Source organism: Phymastichus coffea, unplaced genomic scaffold (assembly GCF_024137745.1).
Source record: "Phymastichus coffea isolate CEN01 unplaced genomic scaffold, Cenicafe_Pcof_1.1 PCOF00057, whole genome shotgun sequence".
NCBI classification, from domain to species: Eukaryota; Metazoa; Arthropoda; class Insecta; order Hymenoptera; family Eulophidae; genus Phymastichus; species Phymastichus coffea.
The window spans coordinates 316,167-332,986 of record NW_026706868.1 but is presented as its reverse complement, the minus strand read 5'-3'; the positions used below and the strand labels follow the sequence as shown (position 1 = coordinate 332,986).

General features: G+C 30.6%; 5 protein-coding genes across 14 annotated transcripts; 2 read left to right on the top strand and 3 right to left on the bottom strand.

Annotated features, from left to right (window-relative positions):
* Nucleotides 1-125: 125 nt before the first annotated feature.
* Nucleotides 126-1,487, bottom strand: LOC131666193 (uncharacterized). The gene is made up of 2 exons (XM_058938628.1): nucleotides 1,056-1,487; nucleotides 126-970 (listed from the first exon to the last, which is right to left on the bottom strand). Exons 1-2 carry the CDS (start codon nucleotides 1,092-1,094, stop codon nucleotides 650-652), a joined length of 360 nt encoding a protein of 119 aa, XP_058794611.1. The 5' UTR covers nucleotides 1,095-1,487; the 3' UTR covers nucleotides 126-649.
* Nucleotides 1,488-1,725: 238 nt separating this feature from the next.
* Nucleotides 1,726-3,293, top strand: LOC131666192 (partner of Y14 and mago). 2 transcript variants are annotated; one of them, XM_058938626.1, is made up of 4 exons: nucleotides 1,726-1,755; nucleotides 1,971-2,060; nucleotides 2,371-2,467; nucleotides 2,545-3,293. In XM_058938626.1, the coding sequence occupies exons 2-4, from the start codon at nucleotides 2,030-2,032 to the stop codon at nucleotides 3,086-3,088; spliced, it is 672 nt and encodes a 223-aa protein (XP_058794609.1). In that variant the 5' UTR covers nucleotides 1,726-1,755; nucleotides 1,971-2,029; the 3' UTR covers nucleotides 3,089-3,293. The 2 variants fall into 2 exon arrangements, with proteins under 2 accessions (XP_058794609.1, XP_058794610.1); XM_058938627.1 differs by lacking the exon at nucleotides 1,726-1,755 and adding an exon at nucleotides 1,867-1,885.
* A 488-nt stretch (nucleotides 3,294-3,781) lies between these two features.
* LOC131666203 (THO complex subunit 6 homolog) lies at nucleotides 3,782-5,261 on the bottom strand. The gene is made up of 5 exons (XM_058938643.1): nucleotides 4,996-5,261; nucleotides 4,705-4,932; nucleotides 4,465-4,632; nucleotides 4,230-4,392; nucleotides 3,782-4,140 (listed from the first exon to the last, which is right to left on the bottom strand). Exons 1-5 carry the CDS (start codon nucleotides 5,127-5,129, stop codon nucleotides 3,820-3,822), a joined length of 1,014 nt encoding a protein of 337 aa, XP_058794626.1. The 5' UTR covers nucleotides 5,130-5,261; the 3' UTR covers nucleotides 3,782-3,819.
* A 261-nt stretch (nucleotides 5,262-5,522) lies between these two features.
* On the bottom strand, nucleotides 5,523-16,338 carry LOC131666212 (interferon-inducible double-stranded RNA-dependent protein kinase activator A homolog). 8 transcript variants are annotated; one of them, XM_058938658.1, is made up of 8 exons: nucleotides 16,039-16,338; nucleotides 15,154-15,206; nucleotides 14,737-15,049; nucleotides 14,514-14,652; nucleotides 14,115-14,439; nucleotides 13,423-13,572; nucleotides 13,212-13,323; nucleotides 5,523-10,609 (listed from the first exon to the last, which is right to left on the bottom strand). In XM_058938658.1, exons 2-8 carry the CDS (start codon nucleotides 15,193-15,195, stop codon nucleotides 10,473-10,475), a joined length of 1,218 nt encoding a protein of 405 aa, XP_058794641.1. In that variant the 5' UTR covers nucleotides 15,196-15,206; nucleotides 16,039-16,338; the 3' UTR covers nucleotides 5,523-10,472. The 8 variants fall into 8 exon arrangements, with proteins under 8 accessions (XP_058794641.1, XP_058794642.1, XP_058794645.1 ...); XM_058938659.1 differs by having other exon boundaries at nucleotides 14,115-14,436; XM_058938662.1 differs by having other exon boundaries at nucleotides 14,115-14,418.
* Nucleotides 11,683-13,200, top strand: LOC131666215 (5-formyltetrahydrofolate cyclo-ligase). Of its 2 annotated transcripts, none has more exons than XM_058938673.1 (3): nucleotides 11,683-11,839; nucleotides 12,524-12,779; nucleotides 12,901-13,199. In XM_058938673.1, exons 1-3 carry the CDS (start codon nucleotides 11,729-11,731, stop codon nucleotides 13,122-13,124), a joined length of 591 nt encoding a protein of 196 aa, XP_058794656.1. In that variant the 5' UTR covers nucleotides 11,683-11,728; the 3' UTR covers nucleotides 13,125-13,199. The 2 variants fall into 2 exon arrangements, with proteins under 2 accessions (XP_058794656.1, XP_058794657.1); XM_058938674.1 differs by lacking the exon at nucleotides 11,683-11,839 and adding an exon at nucleotides 11,861-12,283 and having other exon boundaries at nucleotides 12,901-13,200.
* Nucleotides 16,339-16,820: the final 482 nt, after the last annotated feature.

The window sequence follows — 16,820 nt, the reverse complement described above, 5'->3', positions numbered from 1 at the left end:
ATCCATTTAAGGTACTTTCAAAGCACACAAACCTGTGTATATAGTAATAGTTAGGTGTTCATAGTAAAGCTCGTATTCTGTGTAACTCGTACACACTCGAACACGTTACAAATGCGCAATGTCCTCCTCTCTATATCTATAGAATAAAAGAACAAATGATTGGCGATGTAATATATTATACATAGATTTAGTTGACATAGATTTAGTTGACATAACGTAGCGGTATTTTTACACTTGGAAAGTACAAAGCAAACCTTAGTATGAGTAAAAAAATTATTTTATTAGAATTTTTTAAAGATTTTTGCGTTAACTTGTAGACAAAGAAATTTAATCATCTTACATTTATTCTACTAATAAACTTATAAGACTTTTAATGAAATGTATAATACATAGTTAATTTTATGTTAATATATGATATTTGACTTCTCAAGCACATAATGTATCTTTTTTACAAAACATACAGATGTACATAATACCACAGCCTTAAAAAAAACACATTGCACTATGTTGGGGAACTATATGTGTGAATATTGATAAGTTTTCCTTGAATAGTAGTTGTATATTAATTATCCACTTTTATAACCAACAAACATATCCAGCAATTAGTTTTGCAATGTCATTTTAAGTCACATCGACTATGTAACATTGTCTACTCTGAAATCTTTAATCTTTCTTTCAAAGAACTTAAATCTTTCAACAATTTCTGTAACCAATATTTAGCTGAACGTTTTAGATCTTGAAATTCTTTAGTTTTAAAATATTCACTAAGTACACCTTCTTTTTCATTTTTCTCTAAGATACATATATCTTGCTTCAACACACGTACTTGAACTTTTTCAATAAAGTAGTGGGTACGATTTTTCTTGCATTCAGGTGTTTTCACAAGTAGTTTAACATTTTCTATATTGTAATTTAATTTAAAATGCCACCACTTTTCATTGAAAGATTTTTCACCTCGTTCTATTAGTTTCTAAAAACAATGTAATGAAATGTTATTGTAATTAATTACCAAATAATTGATTGTAATAAAAGTCTAATTATTTTTTAAATATAACCATTGTACTGATAGAAGTTGTCACAGCATCAACATCCATTATTGTTCAGTTGGAATTATAATGACTGCTTGTTCTTGTTTTAATGGCTCTGCTTTATTGCGTGTCTATCTCTGACCTGAGCGAGTTTCGACAAAATTGTCGCGTTAGTGTTGTTCAATTTACAGTAATAACTACTATTATCTATAAAATACATGTAAAAGTGGACACATACAATTAAAGACATAAACATAACCCTCTTTGCTACGACTATACACTTAATGTAAAAATAATTCAAGTTTCAAGTTCAATTTAACAGTGGTATGAGGAATATATATTGAAAAAATTTACTCATTATTGATTCAAACGTTAAATCGAAACATGACATTTTTCAATATGATCAGCGAATTATTTTAGATTCTATAGCGAATCTTCGACGTATCTGTGTATTATACGTACACACCTATCCAATAATCAAATCAAATAAATAAATAAATATATAAATGTGCGCCTACTTCTGTAACAATTGATAGATAATGGTTTTTTCTTAGCATATAAAATAAATAAAAAATGATTAGACTTATATCTGTCTATACCTAAAATACATTGCCAAACTAAATCAATTAATATTGATTTGAATACTGTATTTATTTGTTCAACTAGGTTACATTGCTATGGTTATGGTATGTACGTTGTACAAACAATTAATATCAAACATTAGGAGGTAAGTGACATCTACAGTTGCTAAAAGAAAACTCGATCCATTCCGTAAGTTGCATGTGCCATCGCCAATGTATCAATGAATATATAGACATTTTATCTATACATTACATTCGTTGTATATGTATATATATGTATGTATTTATATATGTATATATATATAATGTTTAATATGGTATGGAATCTTAATTCTAATATCTAATAATGTTACGCTGGTAGCAAATATCGACAGCGAAATATAAATTAACTCTTGGTTGCAAACTATCCAAGACTATACTATGGCATCAGCATATGTAAAAGATGATCAAGGTATTTACATTTGTCAGAATTTACCTACTTATACTTTGGGATTCTCTATTTAAATCTCAAAACAAAACAAACAAATGTATATATTTTATTAGCCGATTTTAATATAACAGTTTTTATTCCATGCTCAGTAAACTGATTAGATGCTAATAATTCTGGTAAAATATCTTGTGACAATATCAGTAATTTTGACAGCATTATGTATTGTAGGTTAAAAATAAAATTAAAATATCAATTTGGACTTTAAGACATGATTTTTTCTGTTATATTACAAAATAAAACGAAAAATATAATACGAGTTTTTTATGTGAAGGAGGAACGTTCATACCTGCAAGCCAAAGGCCTGATGGAACATGGAGAAAGCCTAGAAGAGTAAAAGATGGATATGTACCACAAGAAGAAGTTCCACTGTAAGTACTTGTTATTAAACTTAAATACACATTGCAAAAGGTATGTTTATTAATTTTCTATCAACACATTTGTACAGATATGAAAGCAAAGGAAAACAGTTTACAAAAAATAAACCTGCATATCCGGTTGGAATGACACCAGAATATGTAGCAGCTCATAAAGCCAAAAAAGATCATGAACAATCAAAAACAAATTCAATACCTGGGTTAGTTATTCAGCCAGAAATAAAGAAGAAGAAAAAGAAAAACAAGAATAAAGGTGGAGTTCCCTCTTTAATAGAAGATCTTGAAAAGACAAGCATCAGTGAACAGATTACAGCAACTACAAAACCAAGGAAGGCAAATGAAAAATCTAAAATAGATGGGAAATTAGAAGCACTTAATGAAAAATCTAAATCTACAGTTAATACACCAATACCTGTATCTTTAAACAAACAAATATCCACAGTAGATCCTCTAAAAAGGTTAAAAAATCTTAGAAAAAAAATGAAAGAAATAGAGTCTCTGGAAAAGAAGATTAAAAATAAAGAAATAAAGAATCCAGATAAAGAAATGCTTGATAAAGTCGCAAGAAAAGACGAGGTTCAAGAAGAAATTAAACTACTGGAAAGTAACCAGTAATTATGATAATGCTATCTACATCTTGGAGCTTTCAGAAAAATTATTAATAATGTGATATTTTTTATGTCACGAGTTTTGATCTTAGACTAACATCAAGAATTTCAATTATGTTTTTGAAACGATTATTGCTCTGTGTGATTTCACTGAATATACTTTTTATATTATATTTACCTGAAATAGATAAACTTCTTCAGTCATATTGACATGTGTAAATTTATAAATAAAAATAAAAAAAAATTATATTATTTAAATATTATTGTCAGTTAATAATCACACTTATTTTATTTTTAATAACCACCAAATGACTATAACAAATGAATGCTTTTTAAAATTTTCTTGAGTCAATGACATTCAAGCTCTTTAACCACAAACATTTTTATAATACTCAGTAGTCTCAAGTTCTGAGAAATTCAATTTCTAAATTATACTTTTTAAATTAAACTGAAATGTGTAGCTCAGGTTGTTGCTGTATAAAAATATACATTGTAATTTTACTTCTTATCTTATTGATGATTCCAGTAATCGTATTTTTCATGTACCAACCTGAATTAATTGCTAAAAATTGAGATACTGATAGATTATACGAGAAAATAAAAATGGAAGCTATAAAAAAAGGTTAATAAGTAATACTTAAAAATGCCAGAGATACAAAATATAAATTAAGGTAAATATTAAGATAAATTATTTCAATTTGTAAGGTAACTTTTATTAAAAAATTTTATCAAAACACATTAAGCAAACTTCAAAACTATTTCCCTGTAGTTAAAGTTTGTACAAATGTCAATTTTGTTGCTAGATCCCCCAATACTAAGAACTTTATATGGTTGTTCTTGATAAGCAATACTAAAAGCAGTACTGCTAGAAATAGGAACTTTTGCCAATGGAACACCTTGGTAGGTGAGATGATAGAGATATTTCATTGCTCCACCAGAAATAATACGTTCTTCAAAAATATCGGCAACATGAATTCCTTCATCAGGAAGATCAAATATTGTTGCTGCTTCCATTGTTCTTGTATTCCACAGTGACAATTTTGGTCCTCCACCACAGAGCTACAAATTAAAAAAATTCTATAAAATGCCATATTTATTTATAAAAATATATATTCAACATTATCATAATTAAAAAATGATAAACTTACCAACCAATCTTCTGTAAAATCAACAGCACCTATCCATTTACCTATTTTTGGTCTAGCAACTTTACTGTCTAAATGTGGTTGTAAAATATTTGTATTTTCTTTAGTTCTCAAATCCCATAAGCGAACTGATCCATCTTCTCCTCCAGAAGCAAGTTGCTTTCCTCTAGGAGTTAATGTTTTGAACAAGCCACAAAAATTTAAAACGTTTAATTAACATGACAGTTTCCATACTTACAAAAATGCAATACTGTGAATAAAATTAGTATGACCAGTAAAACTGTGCACTACTTTTCCATTATCCATTTTAATAATGTGAATTTTGTTGTCTCCACAACCAGCATAAATTAGATGGTTTTCTTTAGAGTATACCAAACAATTTACATCTGGCTTTTCCAAACTGTCTCTAGCAATAGAAATATTTGATGTAACAATTAACATTGCATATATGCTATAAACATGATTATTATAAACTTACTTTTTTGATGGAATTTGTATTGTCCAAGAAGGCTTAATTTTTGTACACTTTGAAGATGTTGCTGTTTTCCAGCACCATCCTGAAATTTCTCCACATGTCCCAGTGACTAGAAAATTATTAGTTGTTAGCATACTTTGAACTTGTTGATCAGGATGTGCTCTAAATTGATATGTTGGTCCAAGCAATTCTTCATCTTCTGTCTGCCAAGGTCCAAGTGCTACTGAAAGACTATGAAAAAAAATTTTATTTATTCATAACAATAAGAATAAGTATAATTATAATAACACTTACTCATATATTGAAATATCTCCATAAATGTTTCCTGCCAGTAAATATCTTCCATCGGGAGAAAATGTTTGGCATAGTACTGAGTTGTAATGCAGCTTTGAATTAGTAATTTCTGTCATTTTCGTTGAGTACTTCATTTATTTGACAAATTTAATATTAAAACCGGAGTTTCAATAATACATTAATTAATGGTTTGTAGCTCCAATCTATTACAATAAACAACAATAAATACAGCCGGCTTCTGTAGCATCCATGGACTGTGTATTTTGTTTACCAATCAAACACACAATTTAATTTTTAGGTTAAAAAGAGCCATCTTCAGTCAAAAGTCAATATTATTTTTGAACTTAGAAGTTCCAAAAATTGGAGCATTTCAAAATCATTATAAAAAATATTTTATAATTTAGTTTTATGAAAAATTAACATCAAAAAGGCTAATATTTGAATCAAGTAAAAAGTGGAAACTATTAAGATTAAAATATGATTAAAAATGTGAGTCATAGTAAAATGAAAATATCAGAATGTCGTGTCATAAGCATCAGTATTTTATTAACAGTGTTACACGCACATCATACATAGAACAACCTTTATTAATTATAAGTATCTAGGTACCCAACACGTGTATAGAAAGGGCCTTTGTTATCTGCTGACTTATTGTTATGATTCGCGTAATTTCTTTTATGATTTTTTTCATTTCTCATCAAGTCGTTATCTGTATGCCATGTCCATGTGATAGTATTATTTTTCTTATCCCCTTTGACATATAAATCTTGCGTTTTTTGCGACTGACACTTCCTTATCGTCAAGATTCCATTTGATCATATACGGAGGAGGCGAAAGAAAAGCCAAAAGAAAGGATAAAATAAATAAGGGAAAAAAGAAAACAACGCCTCGGACGCCTTCTTTCAAATATAAAAGGGTTATCGTCTTCTAGATTTAGCGCTCAAAATATACCAAGGAACTATTGCGAATATCGCGAAATAGACTCAAGAAAGATTTCTTATCCTTTTAATCCTTTTCAATTTAAGATTAATATTGATTAAGAAAAAATACAATGGATATGAATCAAACTGCATAAAAATGTAGCGTTCAAAAAAATCTAAAACTCTTAGTAATAACCGACGCATATAAAATTCTTGAACTTCACGGTGTATTTCGAAGGTCACTTTTCTAATGAGTACCTTTATATTGTTCTTTTTTTCTTAGACAATCATTGACTTACTCATTCACATAATTCGTACAACGAATTCAATTTATGTGATTTTGTATGATCTAAATAATTTACATTGGAAATTTTGAATATTCTACTGAAGATTCTTCAAAAAATGTTCTAGTAAAATTAAATAAATGCAAGAATAATTTATTTTGGATAAATTAAACTATTCTTGTATTAAGTGTCTCAATGCAAATTTTTAAAGATCAAGTTGGCGTAAACACATTGACATATCGATATATCGGTTAATGTAATTGAAACGCTTCTTAAATTCACAATTTGAAACAACGCAATTCACAATTTAAATACATTAGTTAATATTTAAGAAAGTACAATTAATAATACATGCGCTGTTTCTGGACAATAAAGACGAAGGGAGAAAAATTCGAGCCCTCTGCTACAGAGGAGGAATAGTGTATTTTCTCTCCTTTTCTTCCTGATCCTATCTTATTTTTTGTATTACCTCTCGATGAATTATTTTTCGCCACTTTGTTAAGTTCGCGCACATTAATTTGTTAGGCGTTATTATAGCGATTCGCATAATTTCATTTCGTCTCAACTTCCTTTTCAACTTTATTCCTCTCTTTTTCTCTTATCATTAAAAAATATAAAATGTTTTCTGCAATCTTCGCGGAAGACTGCTGATAACATGAATACAATTTGTTTTTCTTTTTCTCCTCTCATTTACTTACGTATAATTTCTTGATTATTTTTCATTGTTTCGCCGACTGTAGAATCAGTCCATCGAGTCCTCACATTTCGATCACAATTATGCATTTTTCTTTTTTATTCTAGTCAAATAAGCATTTACTACTAGAAATCTTTAATGGAACTAAAAATTATTTACGCAAAATTTTGTATTACATTTAACTAACAATTTCGACATGTTAGTTAATATAGCAAACTTACGACAAATAGAAATAATAATTTTCAATTCTCGCTACTTAATACATTCATCTTTTATTTTTCATACTACAATTCGTATTTATAAGTGATGCTTTTCTCTGGATACATATCATTCTTTATCATAAAAGATGTTATAATAACCACAAGAATTTATTTTTCTGTAGCTCATTGTTATTTTTATGCATTTCAATTCAAATCTTATGTAATTTCTAAACTCTAGTGACATTTAAACAGAACGTTATAACACGTTCTACTACTCTCGCATTAATACAATTTTGATTTGCAAAATTGCGTATTTTTACTGCAATTTAAAAGCTCTGTTGAAATACGAAACAAATAAGACTAGTAAGGTGAATTTAATATTTACTTTGGAGTAATTATTTCTCTTATTACATTTCATTTCATTTATTCATTTGCTTTTTTTAAGCTGTTACAACCAACGCTTTTGTCTCATCATAATCAAGGTATATTTTTATCAATGTCTTTTCTCGACATTAGAATATACACGAGTAGTTTAGTATACTGGGCTATACAATCCGCTGTAAGATTGAAGTTCTTACAGATTAAATTTACGGATACATTATTTGTGATGCTTATGAGTTTATGCACTATATTACTAAAGAAAAACGTACACCATCGTAATATTATTAATAAATTTTATTATTATTATCACCGTATTCCAATCGAGACCATTGTTGCGAGATTCCAGCGATTAATTTTATTTTTCTATGTTTTTTTTTCTTGCAATAGAGCTACCTTGGTAGCATTTTGCAAATCACATCACAGTGTTACTTATTAGAAAAAGGAATAATCGGACTTTTAGTGTCATTTTTATTTCCATATGTCCTGAAAAATCACGAGAAAGATCTTTAATGTCTGCTGCCTAGAGCTAAGAGTGCCTACGACACGGTTTTATTTAACTTTGTTTCGAAACTTCAAAGTTTTTTAAAGTAATTTTTTTTATATATAATAAGCTACGGTGTAACTTTCAATATTACAGCATTAATTTGTATATTAGTAGAAATTTAGTATCGCTTCGACCCTTCAAATGACATATTTACAAATACATGTAAATTTGACATTCAATAGAATTGAAGTATAATGTCTCATCGTTTCAGACTTTCTCGCAACTGCGAGCTTAGTAATCTTAAACTCTTGCATTACTTTTTTAATTTTTTTTATTTTTTTTTCGTCCTACATAAGATTTCATAATTTTTTGGCAACTAGCAACAACAAAAATTCTAAAAGAATAACAGATGTTGCAAATAGTAAAATCTATTTACTACAGTTGTTTCGTAATTTTTCCCTCCGCGGAAATGTTACAAAATACAGCTTTTCAAGCTAAATCATACAATTATTCAATCGTATTCACTCATTCTATTTTATTGTGTAAAGCTGGTTGAATATCTTAAATGTTAGAATGTATCATCATTCTCTGATATATTCGTTTTATCATTAAAAAAAAAAAGAAAAAGAAAAAAAAAAAAAAAAAAGAGTATAAAATCAAAGTAAAATCTATAACTTGCTTTAATAAATACACGAAATAGTTCTCAATTGTATGAAAGTGTTAATTTTTTTAATCTTAACCTCTACAATGATTCGTTCTTGGTCGCCAAAATCTATTCAAGTATTTACATTTACGTTATTAGAATAAATTTTGTTTGAACTTTCCTTTCTGTTAACTCTAAAAAAAAGTATATATATATAATATGCATCTTCTAAATCAATTTAAAAATTAATAAAATTTCTGCCTTATCTTGCTCTTCATACCCAAGCCAACGATAGTTTGTAATACAAAAACGTGCTCGAGAATCATAAGGACATTGGGTGAAACTTATTTCAATATGGATCTGTGATTGAAATAATCTTCACCAAATCCTTTTCTTAAAACTCCTAAATAGAACACTTCATTGAAAACCAAATTATAATAAACGCATTTAGAATCAAAAACACCATCATTTTTTTGTGTAATATCTACATTGACTAGTCACGATTGAATTGTCGTTTAAAGTTACTATATTCAATATACTCATATTATGTAGGAAATCCTCGGCGCTAAAGAATTTCTCAAGTTTCCAATGGAATTTTCTAATTAGGAAATCAGCGCATGCATAATACAGAGTTACAATCTCTCCACGAAAACTCATCAATTGTTAAACTTGTTTGGTCGATGTAGTCTATGCACCATTTCAGTTCTCATAGTTCGTGCATAATTTGAAGCGGCATATTGTTCGCTCATGGCAATAGGACTTTGAATAAACATGGTCGAGTCTTGCGGATGAGCAACACCTGGCGTATGATACTGGAATTGATTGCTCGTTAGATCAGTGGCCGGATAATGATTCGGCTGTACGAAATTTGGATTTTCATATTGCGTGAAGGGCATTGAATTATCAGAAAACGGCGGTATCGCTTGGTAACTCGCCGTATGATCGTAGGTTTGAAATTGGTTGGCTGAGTACGATGAAGCCGATTGAGAATACTGGCCAGCATCCGAAAACAATACCGAGGCTAGAGTTTGTTGAGGAAAGGAATCAGGCCGTGTATATGCTGACATCATAGTAGAGCTGCTAAATTTATAAGTATCCTTTAACTGCGACTTGGATTTTAAACCATTGGTCTCGTTGTGTTTTACTCGAGCCTCGGTGACAAAGGGATGTCGTACATTGACGATACTTTGGGGAGCTCGAAGAGGAGGAAAATTAACTGGTGCAGTTTTCGGTTGCTGATCCCAAGTTTTACGAGCGACCGTATAGATGCTGTTGGAATTGGTTTTATTTTCGTCCTGCTGATAGTATGTTTGATTATTATCTCGCTGAAAATTTGACGAAATTTGATTAGAGATTCGAGCAGCTACATTGGCCACTGATCTTGCTTTGTAATCCTGCTGATTGATCGAGTTATCCTTACTGTATTCGAATTGATAATTTTTGAATTTCGAGCTTAAATCATTGGTAATTTTTTTACCACTGTAATCTTTAGACCTGGCCTGATCGTCGGACGGAATACCGGCAGAATTTTTTATGTCACCACCGAATCTACCGATGTTCGGTTTGACTTTGCCATTCTCGTTGATCACATTGCTGTTCTTCTTATTATTTCTCGCTGCACTACTAGTTGAGTTGAATATCATCTCAGTTGAGCCGTTGTTGATCACTGCACGTGGGTGAAGCTTCGACGACGTAGCTTGATATAATTGATGATGGCTACTATTTTCCGACTCGTTTTTGACAGTTTTCGAGGAGTTTTCATTGTTGCTGTATAAAATATTCGCACGGGTATTGTTCAATTGATTTTTCGATAAAACGTTGTCGTTGGACTTGCAACTGATGGTGGCGAGTGGCAAGAGCGAAGCGCTGGCTCACTTTTTGGTCATGATTTTCAAGTATTCCAGAGCGTTTTGCGCTGCCGAGGCTTGAGCATCTTTGCTTGTCATTCCAGAGCCGTAACACACCGCCACTGGGAGCGTTGACAGTTGGACAAGACATTGGCATTTCCCTGAAATTAATAATAACAAGTTTATCTATTTGCATTACAATTTTACTTTTGAATGAGATACTATTTCTCGGACGCGAGTTTAATACTGCCGTCTCATCATAACATAATTTTTTTAATTTATTGTCATGGAAACTAAGGATTGGTGGGCTCACTTGGTTAGTGAATAATATTTAAAGTGGTTGAACTGTTTTATAGTCTAGGAGCTAAGGGGACTTTCCTGGCCGATGAGGGTAGCGGACTTCACCAAAATATATCTATGTATTTTAAACTACTCTGAATGCATATTTCAATGGAGACTTGCTCAACAATCAATAAATAATCAAATATCAACAATTTAATTGTTTAAATGTAATATCTCAAGTTACATTTAATATTTTTCAGATTTGAAAAAATTTATAGATTCATGGTGAGATGACAAATGCATGGCCTTTTTCAAAATATTAGTGACTTGATAAACCACCCTCGAAATTCATATTCACAGAGCAGTCTAAAATACATAAAAAACACTTGGGTGGAGCCTTTTACTACAACCAGCCATGAAATATCCTTTAGCTTCTGAAGTATTAGTTACTTTGGCTTTAATCACAATTAAACGCGAAATAATAAAAAATTTGCAGTATTGTTGTACATAAAAAAACTAATGTAAAATAAATTATAGATTTCAAATGTTATGATAGCTTATTTCTTAAATCATTCAAAATGATAAAAATGTTGCGCAATCTAAAAGATAATCAAAACGTATTTTGTTTTGTAAACAGCATCTCATTTAATCATATGATATATCACAGTAGGGGGGATAATTTAATTTTTTTAAAGTACAATAGTACAAGTAGAAAACAACCTTAGATTAGAGTAATATAAAAAAAGGACGCTTACAAAAAAAGATTAGCTTATTATATCATTATTTAACGTTTTGAAGAACAACATAACAATACACGATAGTAGCGGTAACGTTTGACACGCTTTGGATTGCTTAGCACATATCGGAACGATTACACAAGATACGTTAAACTCCAAATAGCGGATAATATATATAACAGGATAGTCGCTTCATGCGCTTAGTTGCGGGTAAACTTAGATATTGATTAGAGAGAATTGGAGGTTAAGTGTCGAAAAAAAATGTCGACAATAAAGAGTGCAAAAAGTGCTCTACGTGCAAAAATGATAGACGTTCTTAATAATATAGATAAAAACGAGAAGAAAAGACAATCTGAAGCGATTTTCAAAAAGGCACTTGTGATTTTATTTTTATTCGAACTTTACTTTAAATAACCTATTCTGTTATTTAAAGATAGGTCATTCATAGATAAATGTCATTGAGATAATAAGTGGATATGTTTTCAACAAATTGACATTCAGATTAATAAAGTTAAAATCATTCGATAATAATCTAATCTAGTGCGTGCCACTTCAGTTCATATTATGATACTATGGACGATTTAAAACTTAATGAAGAAAATTTCCTTTAATAGCTTTATATCAAAACTAGCTACTAACTTTAGTTTTCGACACTGCGTGTGTGAAGCATATCTTTTTCGCACGTTCGGCAAAAAGTATCGTTGAAAATCGCACTTTTTATAGGCTGTATCGAAAAATACCGTACGACACATGTTCGGGAAAGAGATTCTTTTTTTGTACCAGGTGCTTGGAAAGTGCAAATTCCTGGCCTCCCTAGTACGAAACAGTATACGTGCCACGGAAAGTAAAATAGCAAACCTATAACTCATGTTTGACACCTTTGGCTTCGCCTTAGGTGTCAATTTGCACGAGCTATAGGCTTGCCGATACTTTACTTTCCTCAACGTGTAATGTACTATCTCGTGTGCCTTTTCACCTCAACTTCGATCGACCGTAAACGGCACACGAGAAAAAATCTACTATCCCGTACTAATTAAGTAATGTACTTTTTTTCAGTTAGTATCATTACCACAGTATAAAGCCAGCCATAGAATATCTTTATACTTAAGTATACCTAACGAAGTGGATACTATACCAATTCTGAAAGATATGTTTGCAAAAGGAAAAGAAGCATTTGTTCCTCGTTATCACGGACAAAAGATGGAAATGGTTAAAATTAATTCTATGGAAGATTATCATAAATTACCACTCACAAAGTGGAATATTAAACAACCTAGTGTTAATGAAATTAGAGAAAATGCCCTTGATAATGGCAAGTATCTTACCAAAAAATAGAAGATAGAACATTTTTTAAATAAAATAAACATATTAATAATTTAATAAAATATAACATAAATAAAACGCATTAGTGTTTAACTAAATTATGTTTATAGGAGGCTTGGATTTAGTTATATTACCTGGCATGGCTTTCACAAAAAATGGTAAAAGGTTAGGCCATGGTATGGGTTATTATGATAAGTATTTACACATGATTACACGTTGTCAAAATAAAAAACCATATACAATAGCTGTGGCATTCAATGAACAACTACATGAAGATATTCCAACAAATGAACAAGATTTTATACTTGATGCAATCTTAACTGACAAATTTTAAATAACTTTAGTTGAATTTTACATATCTATTAATAATAATCAATTTATACTCCAAATATTCAATTGTAATAAATATTTTTTTACTCACCACTAATTGACTTCTCCTCAATATCTACATAAGTAACTTCAAACTGTTGCTCTGAAGCAATTTCTTGCAGGAACTGTACCAAATTTACATCCCCATCATTCAGGCAAGTATGCTGGTGACAAAATAACACAGTTTTGTTAATTAATGTCAATCAATGTTAAATAAATATGACATTCACATGGAACTTCTCATTTCCTTTTGAAATACATACTTGGAGTTCAAAAAGTTTTACACCAGTTGAAGATTTCAAATTCTTGTGAAATTGGGAAACTTTATGACTATGAGGTGTTGTCAATGTTGCAATTTTACTATCTTTTAAATCCGCGAAATGGGCGCTCACATTCGCATTTTTCGGCACAATCTATAACGGACAATTTATTCAAAAATAAATAACTCAATAACATGAATTTAAAAAGAAGTGGAAATGATTTGCTAATAGTAATTTATCAAGAGTCAAAGGCCATGTGCTATAAGACAAATTACGTGTCCGTTATAGATTCTGAGAGAATCAAAGCAAAATTATGATATTGATAGACAAAAACATCACTTCCACTTCACTAAATTATTGTATACACCTATTAAACACCAATCATAAAATTTTAAGAGCATGATATAATTTATATCTACAGTGTTGAAAATTCATAACTATATTCAGTGAAGCTAGAAGTATTTCAAATGGAATGATTGAGTTTAAAATAAATGAAAGGTATTATGATTAAAAATTGTTAAAACTACAATAAAAGCCCATACGAAAAATTTTTTTTTCTAAATTTAAGAATATTTGTGCATATTTTATGTTGATTTCATATAAAATGTTAATTTTGCTTTTAATCGATGCTCTTTAAAATAAATTTGTTAATGCACAGCTATAACTGAAGTTAATATTAAAAATAAATGTATTACCTCATCATCTTCTCCTGGAGTATGAGTAGCATTATTCATCTCTTGTAAGGATTGCCACATCTTATGTGCAGCTTGCCTTTTAGCTAATTTTTTACTTTTGCCTTGTCCAACTTGACGGTACTTTAAAATGGTACAAACAATAGTAAACTGTCTCTCATGAGGAAGACCTTCTTCACCTTCCATTGAATACTTGGGTGGTGGCCAGTGGCGAGACATGCATAACTCTTGAAGTGAGCCAATTGGATTGTTCACTACTTTTTCTTCACCTCCATAGCCACTTTGAATCTCTTGTATATTTTGAGAACTTAAAGAAAAATTTTCACTACTAATCAGGTAGATGTAGAAGTTAAGTCTGATTTTATTAAGTTAAAAAATAGAACATCATATGTTGATACTCACTCAGAAATACTGTTTGGTATTGGAGTCTCAGAATTTTCATTATTAGCTCCAATTAATTTGTCAAGCACAGCTTTAGCAGCAGTATGCTTTGCTTCTTTCTTGGACCTACCAGTTCCCATGGCTGAAATAAGTGAATCTGCTTTAAATAGTGAATTCCCATTGTTGAATTATTACTTGAACATTTGAGCATTAGATCATTATGCAATAGTATTTTTGAACTTACCAACAACATCAGCAACAGTTACTCGATAGCGGAATGTTGGTTCATGTATAGCACCCTCAATTTGTACAAGTTCATACTTGGGTGTTGTGCCTCTGCGTGATAATAATTCTTGCAAAACAGATACAGGTGTCTTACTAGGCAAAGCTTTCATCTCTAATCTAGCAGCTTCATCAAGTGGCAGTGCCTCAGACATTAATGCATGCATTGTGACTCTGGTTTTGGTTCGACGGTGAACATTGTTGGCATGATTTGGAACCACACCTCCAACAATCATATTTCCACTAACCTGACGTAAGTCTTCTATTCCACCATCCTAAGAAATTAAAAAACAACATTAAGAAAAAAAATTTTAATACTATATCTTTATACTTATATTTTGTTAGTTTATCTTCACATTGCTGTCAATGAGATACATACCATCATATTAGTATTTTGCATCTGTCTGCTTAAATCATCCATTTCACTATTTTCTGAAATAATGAACATATTTAGAATAACTTCTAATTTTAAAAACTTTCTTGTAATGAAAAGCGATTGTTTAGGGGGCAAACACTTCGCGCGTGAAATCCTTAACTCTCGAATGAAATTCTTAGTGTATGAAATTAGATAAGAAATAACCCTAATAGGTCAATAATTTTGATTTCCAAACTACACCGTGGTCCGGGAGTGGAAAAATGCAATGTTTATTTTATTTAATCACTAAAAAGTTGGCATGTAAAAGATAACTTCATGAAAGTTGCCCCTAAACCAACTTATAAATAAAATGTTTGCTTTAAAGTTCATAGCAATAAAATCAATACTCGAAAAGGCAAGTAATTAACTCTAAAATCTCAAATAATTATTGATAGAGAACTTTTAAGCCGATAATTACAATGAAAAAAGTCTAACTATACACGAAGATCCTCATGAAACTACAGGTATAATTAACATTAAAAAACCAGACGAATAAAAAAAAAGTCAAATTGCAACAGAGAATTCATCGGTCTTATCGGTGGAAGCCGGCTTGCAGCGGGACGGCCATTTTTGTGACTTATAAAAAAGTACGAATGTACTAAAAAAAAAATGACATTGCTAAATATTCATTGCCAATTTAAATGGCTTATTATCTTCTGTTCTTACTTCTACTTGTATCATTTCTCTCGTCAATTTAAGTTTGACAATCGTTACTAGATAGTTCGATGTTGGCCGGCTACCATGATTATATTTTCGCAATCGACCGTTCACCAACACACGAGTATCACATATATAGCTTTACACAATGAAAGCTCATCCTACAGAGTAGCGCAGCTATAAAGTACTCACCGTTCGTTGGTATAAGTGGTAGGTTACAGTCAGGTTACAGTAAGGTCTATTGGTATGTGTGCTGAGCGAAAAAGAGATCTTTGCGTTTAGGTAGTAGCTCTCGACACTATTTTTCCCGTCGTTGCGAGTATGGTTGCAAGTGTTGTCTGCGCCCGGCCAAATGTTCCTCGACGAAAAGCGAATCCCGCTTTTTGTGATCGATCCAATGTCTCACAAAAAGCTTGATCCGTTTGACGATGGGAAAAATGGTTAGTCGAGACTACACCGGACTTTCAATATCCTTCCTCGCTCTCGGCTTGCGGCGGCTGGCTGTACGGCCAAGCCGACGCAGGCGCCGCATCGCTTGATCATGTCATCCCCTCTCTTTGGTCTATGTATATGTATATATATATATATATATATGTTTGCAAATTTATATCTAAAATCGCAGAAGTGATATTAGACTAGATGAAAACAAATTTACAAAAATGAAAAATTTAAGATACTAATAAATATTATTACTGTTTATTATCACTGCTATTGTATAATATAAAATAGTAACAAACTAAATATATATTAATTTCATCAAACCTGAAAATACATATATAGTTTGATCTGGAATGTAATTTTGAATCGAGGTAAATCACAGTCTAAAATATAAAATATTAAATTATCACCTTTTTATTTCAACAATTTATGTTAAAAACTGCTGTTAAAACATTTACACGTTAAATATACATTAAATAATAATCCGAATTAATCATTATACAGCACATTTTTTTTAAATTAAAATTCTTTCTCGA

Coding starts and splice junctions, on each gene's coding strand:
- LOC131666193 (XM_058938628.1), bottom strand. CDS start 1,094: ATGGATGTTGATGCTGTGACAACTTCTATCAGTACAATG. Junction 971..1,055: donor CAACTTCTATCAGTACAATG/GTTATATTTAAA, acceptor CATTGTTTTTAG/AAACTAATAGAACGAGGTGA.
- LOC131666192 (XM_058938626.1), top strand. CDS start 2,030: ATGGCATCAGCATATGTAAAAGATGATCAAG. Junction 2,061..2,370: donor ATATGTAAAAGATGATCAAG/GTATTTACATTT, acceptor TTTTATGTGAAG/GAGGAACGTTCATACCTGCA. Junction 2,468..2,544: donor CCACAAGAAGAAGTTCCACT/GTAAGTACTTGT, acceptor ACATTTGTACAG/ATATGAAAGCAAAGGAAAAC.
- LOC131666203 (XM_058938643.1), bottom strand. CDS start 5,129: ATGAAGTACTCAACGAAAATGACAGAAATTACTAATTCAAAGCTGCAT. Junction 4,933..4,995: donor GGAGATATTTCAATATATGA/GTAAGTGTTATT, acceptor TTTTTTTCATAG/TCTTTCAGTAGCACTTGGAC. Junction 4,141..4,229: donor ATTTTACAGAAGATTGGTTG/GTAAGTTTATCA, acceptor TTTAATTTGTAG/CTCTGTGGTGGAGGACCAAA.
- LOC131666215 (XM_058938673.1), top strand. CDS start 11,729: ATGTCGACAATAAAGAGTGCAAAAAGTGCTCTACGTGCAAAAATGATA. Junction 11,840..12,523: donor CTGAAGCGATTTTCAAAAAG/GCACTTGTGATT, acceptor ACTTTTTTTCAG/TTAGTATCATTACCACAGTA. Junction 12,780..12,900: donor AGAAAATGCCCTTGATAATG/GCAAGTATCTTA, acceptor TTATGTTTATAG/GAGGCTTGGATTTAGTTATA.
- LOC131666212 (XM_058938658.1), bottom strand. CDS start 15,195: ATGGATGATTTAAGCAGACAGATGCAAAATACTAATATGATG. Junction 13,573..14,114: donor CTCCAGGAGAAGATGATGAG/GTAATACATTTA, acceptor TGTCCGTTATAG/ATTGTGCCGAAAAATGCGAA. Junction 13,324..13,422: donor TAAAACTTTTTGAACTCCAA/GTATGTATTTCA, acceptor TTTTGTCACCAG/CATACTTGCCTGAATGATGG.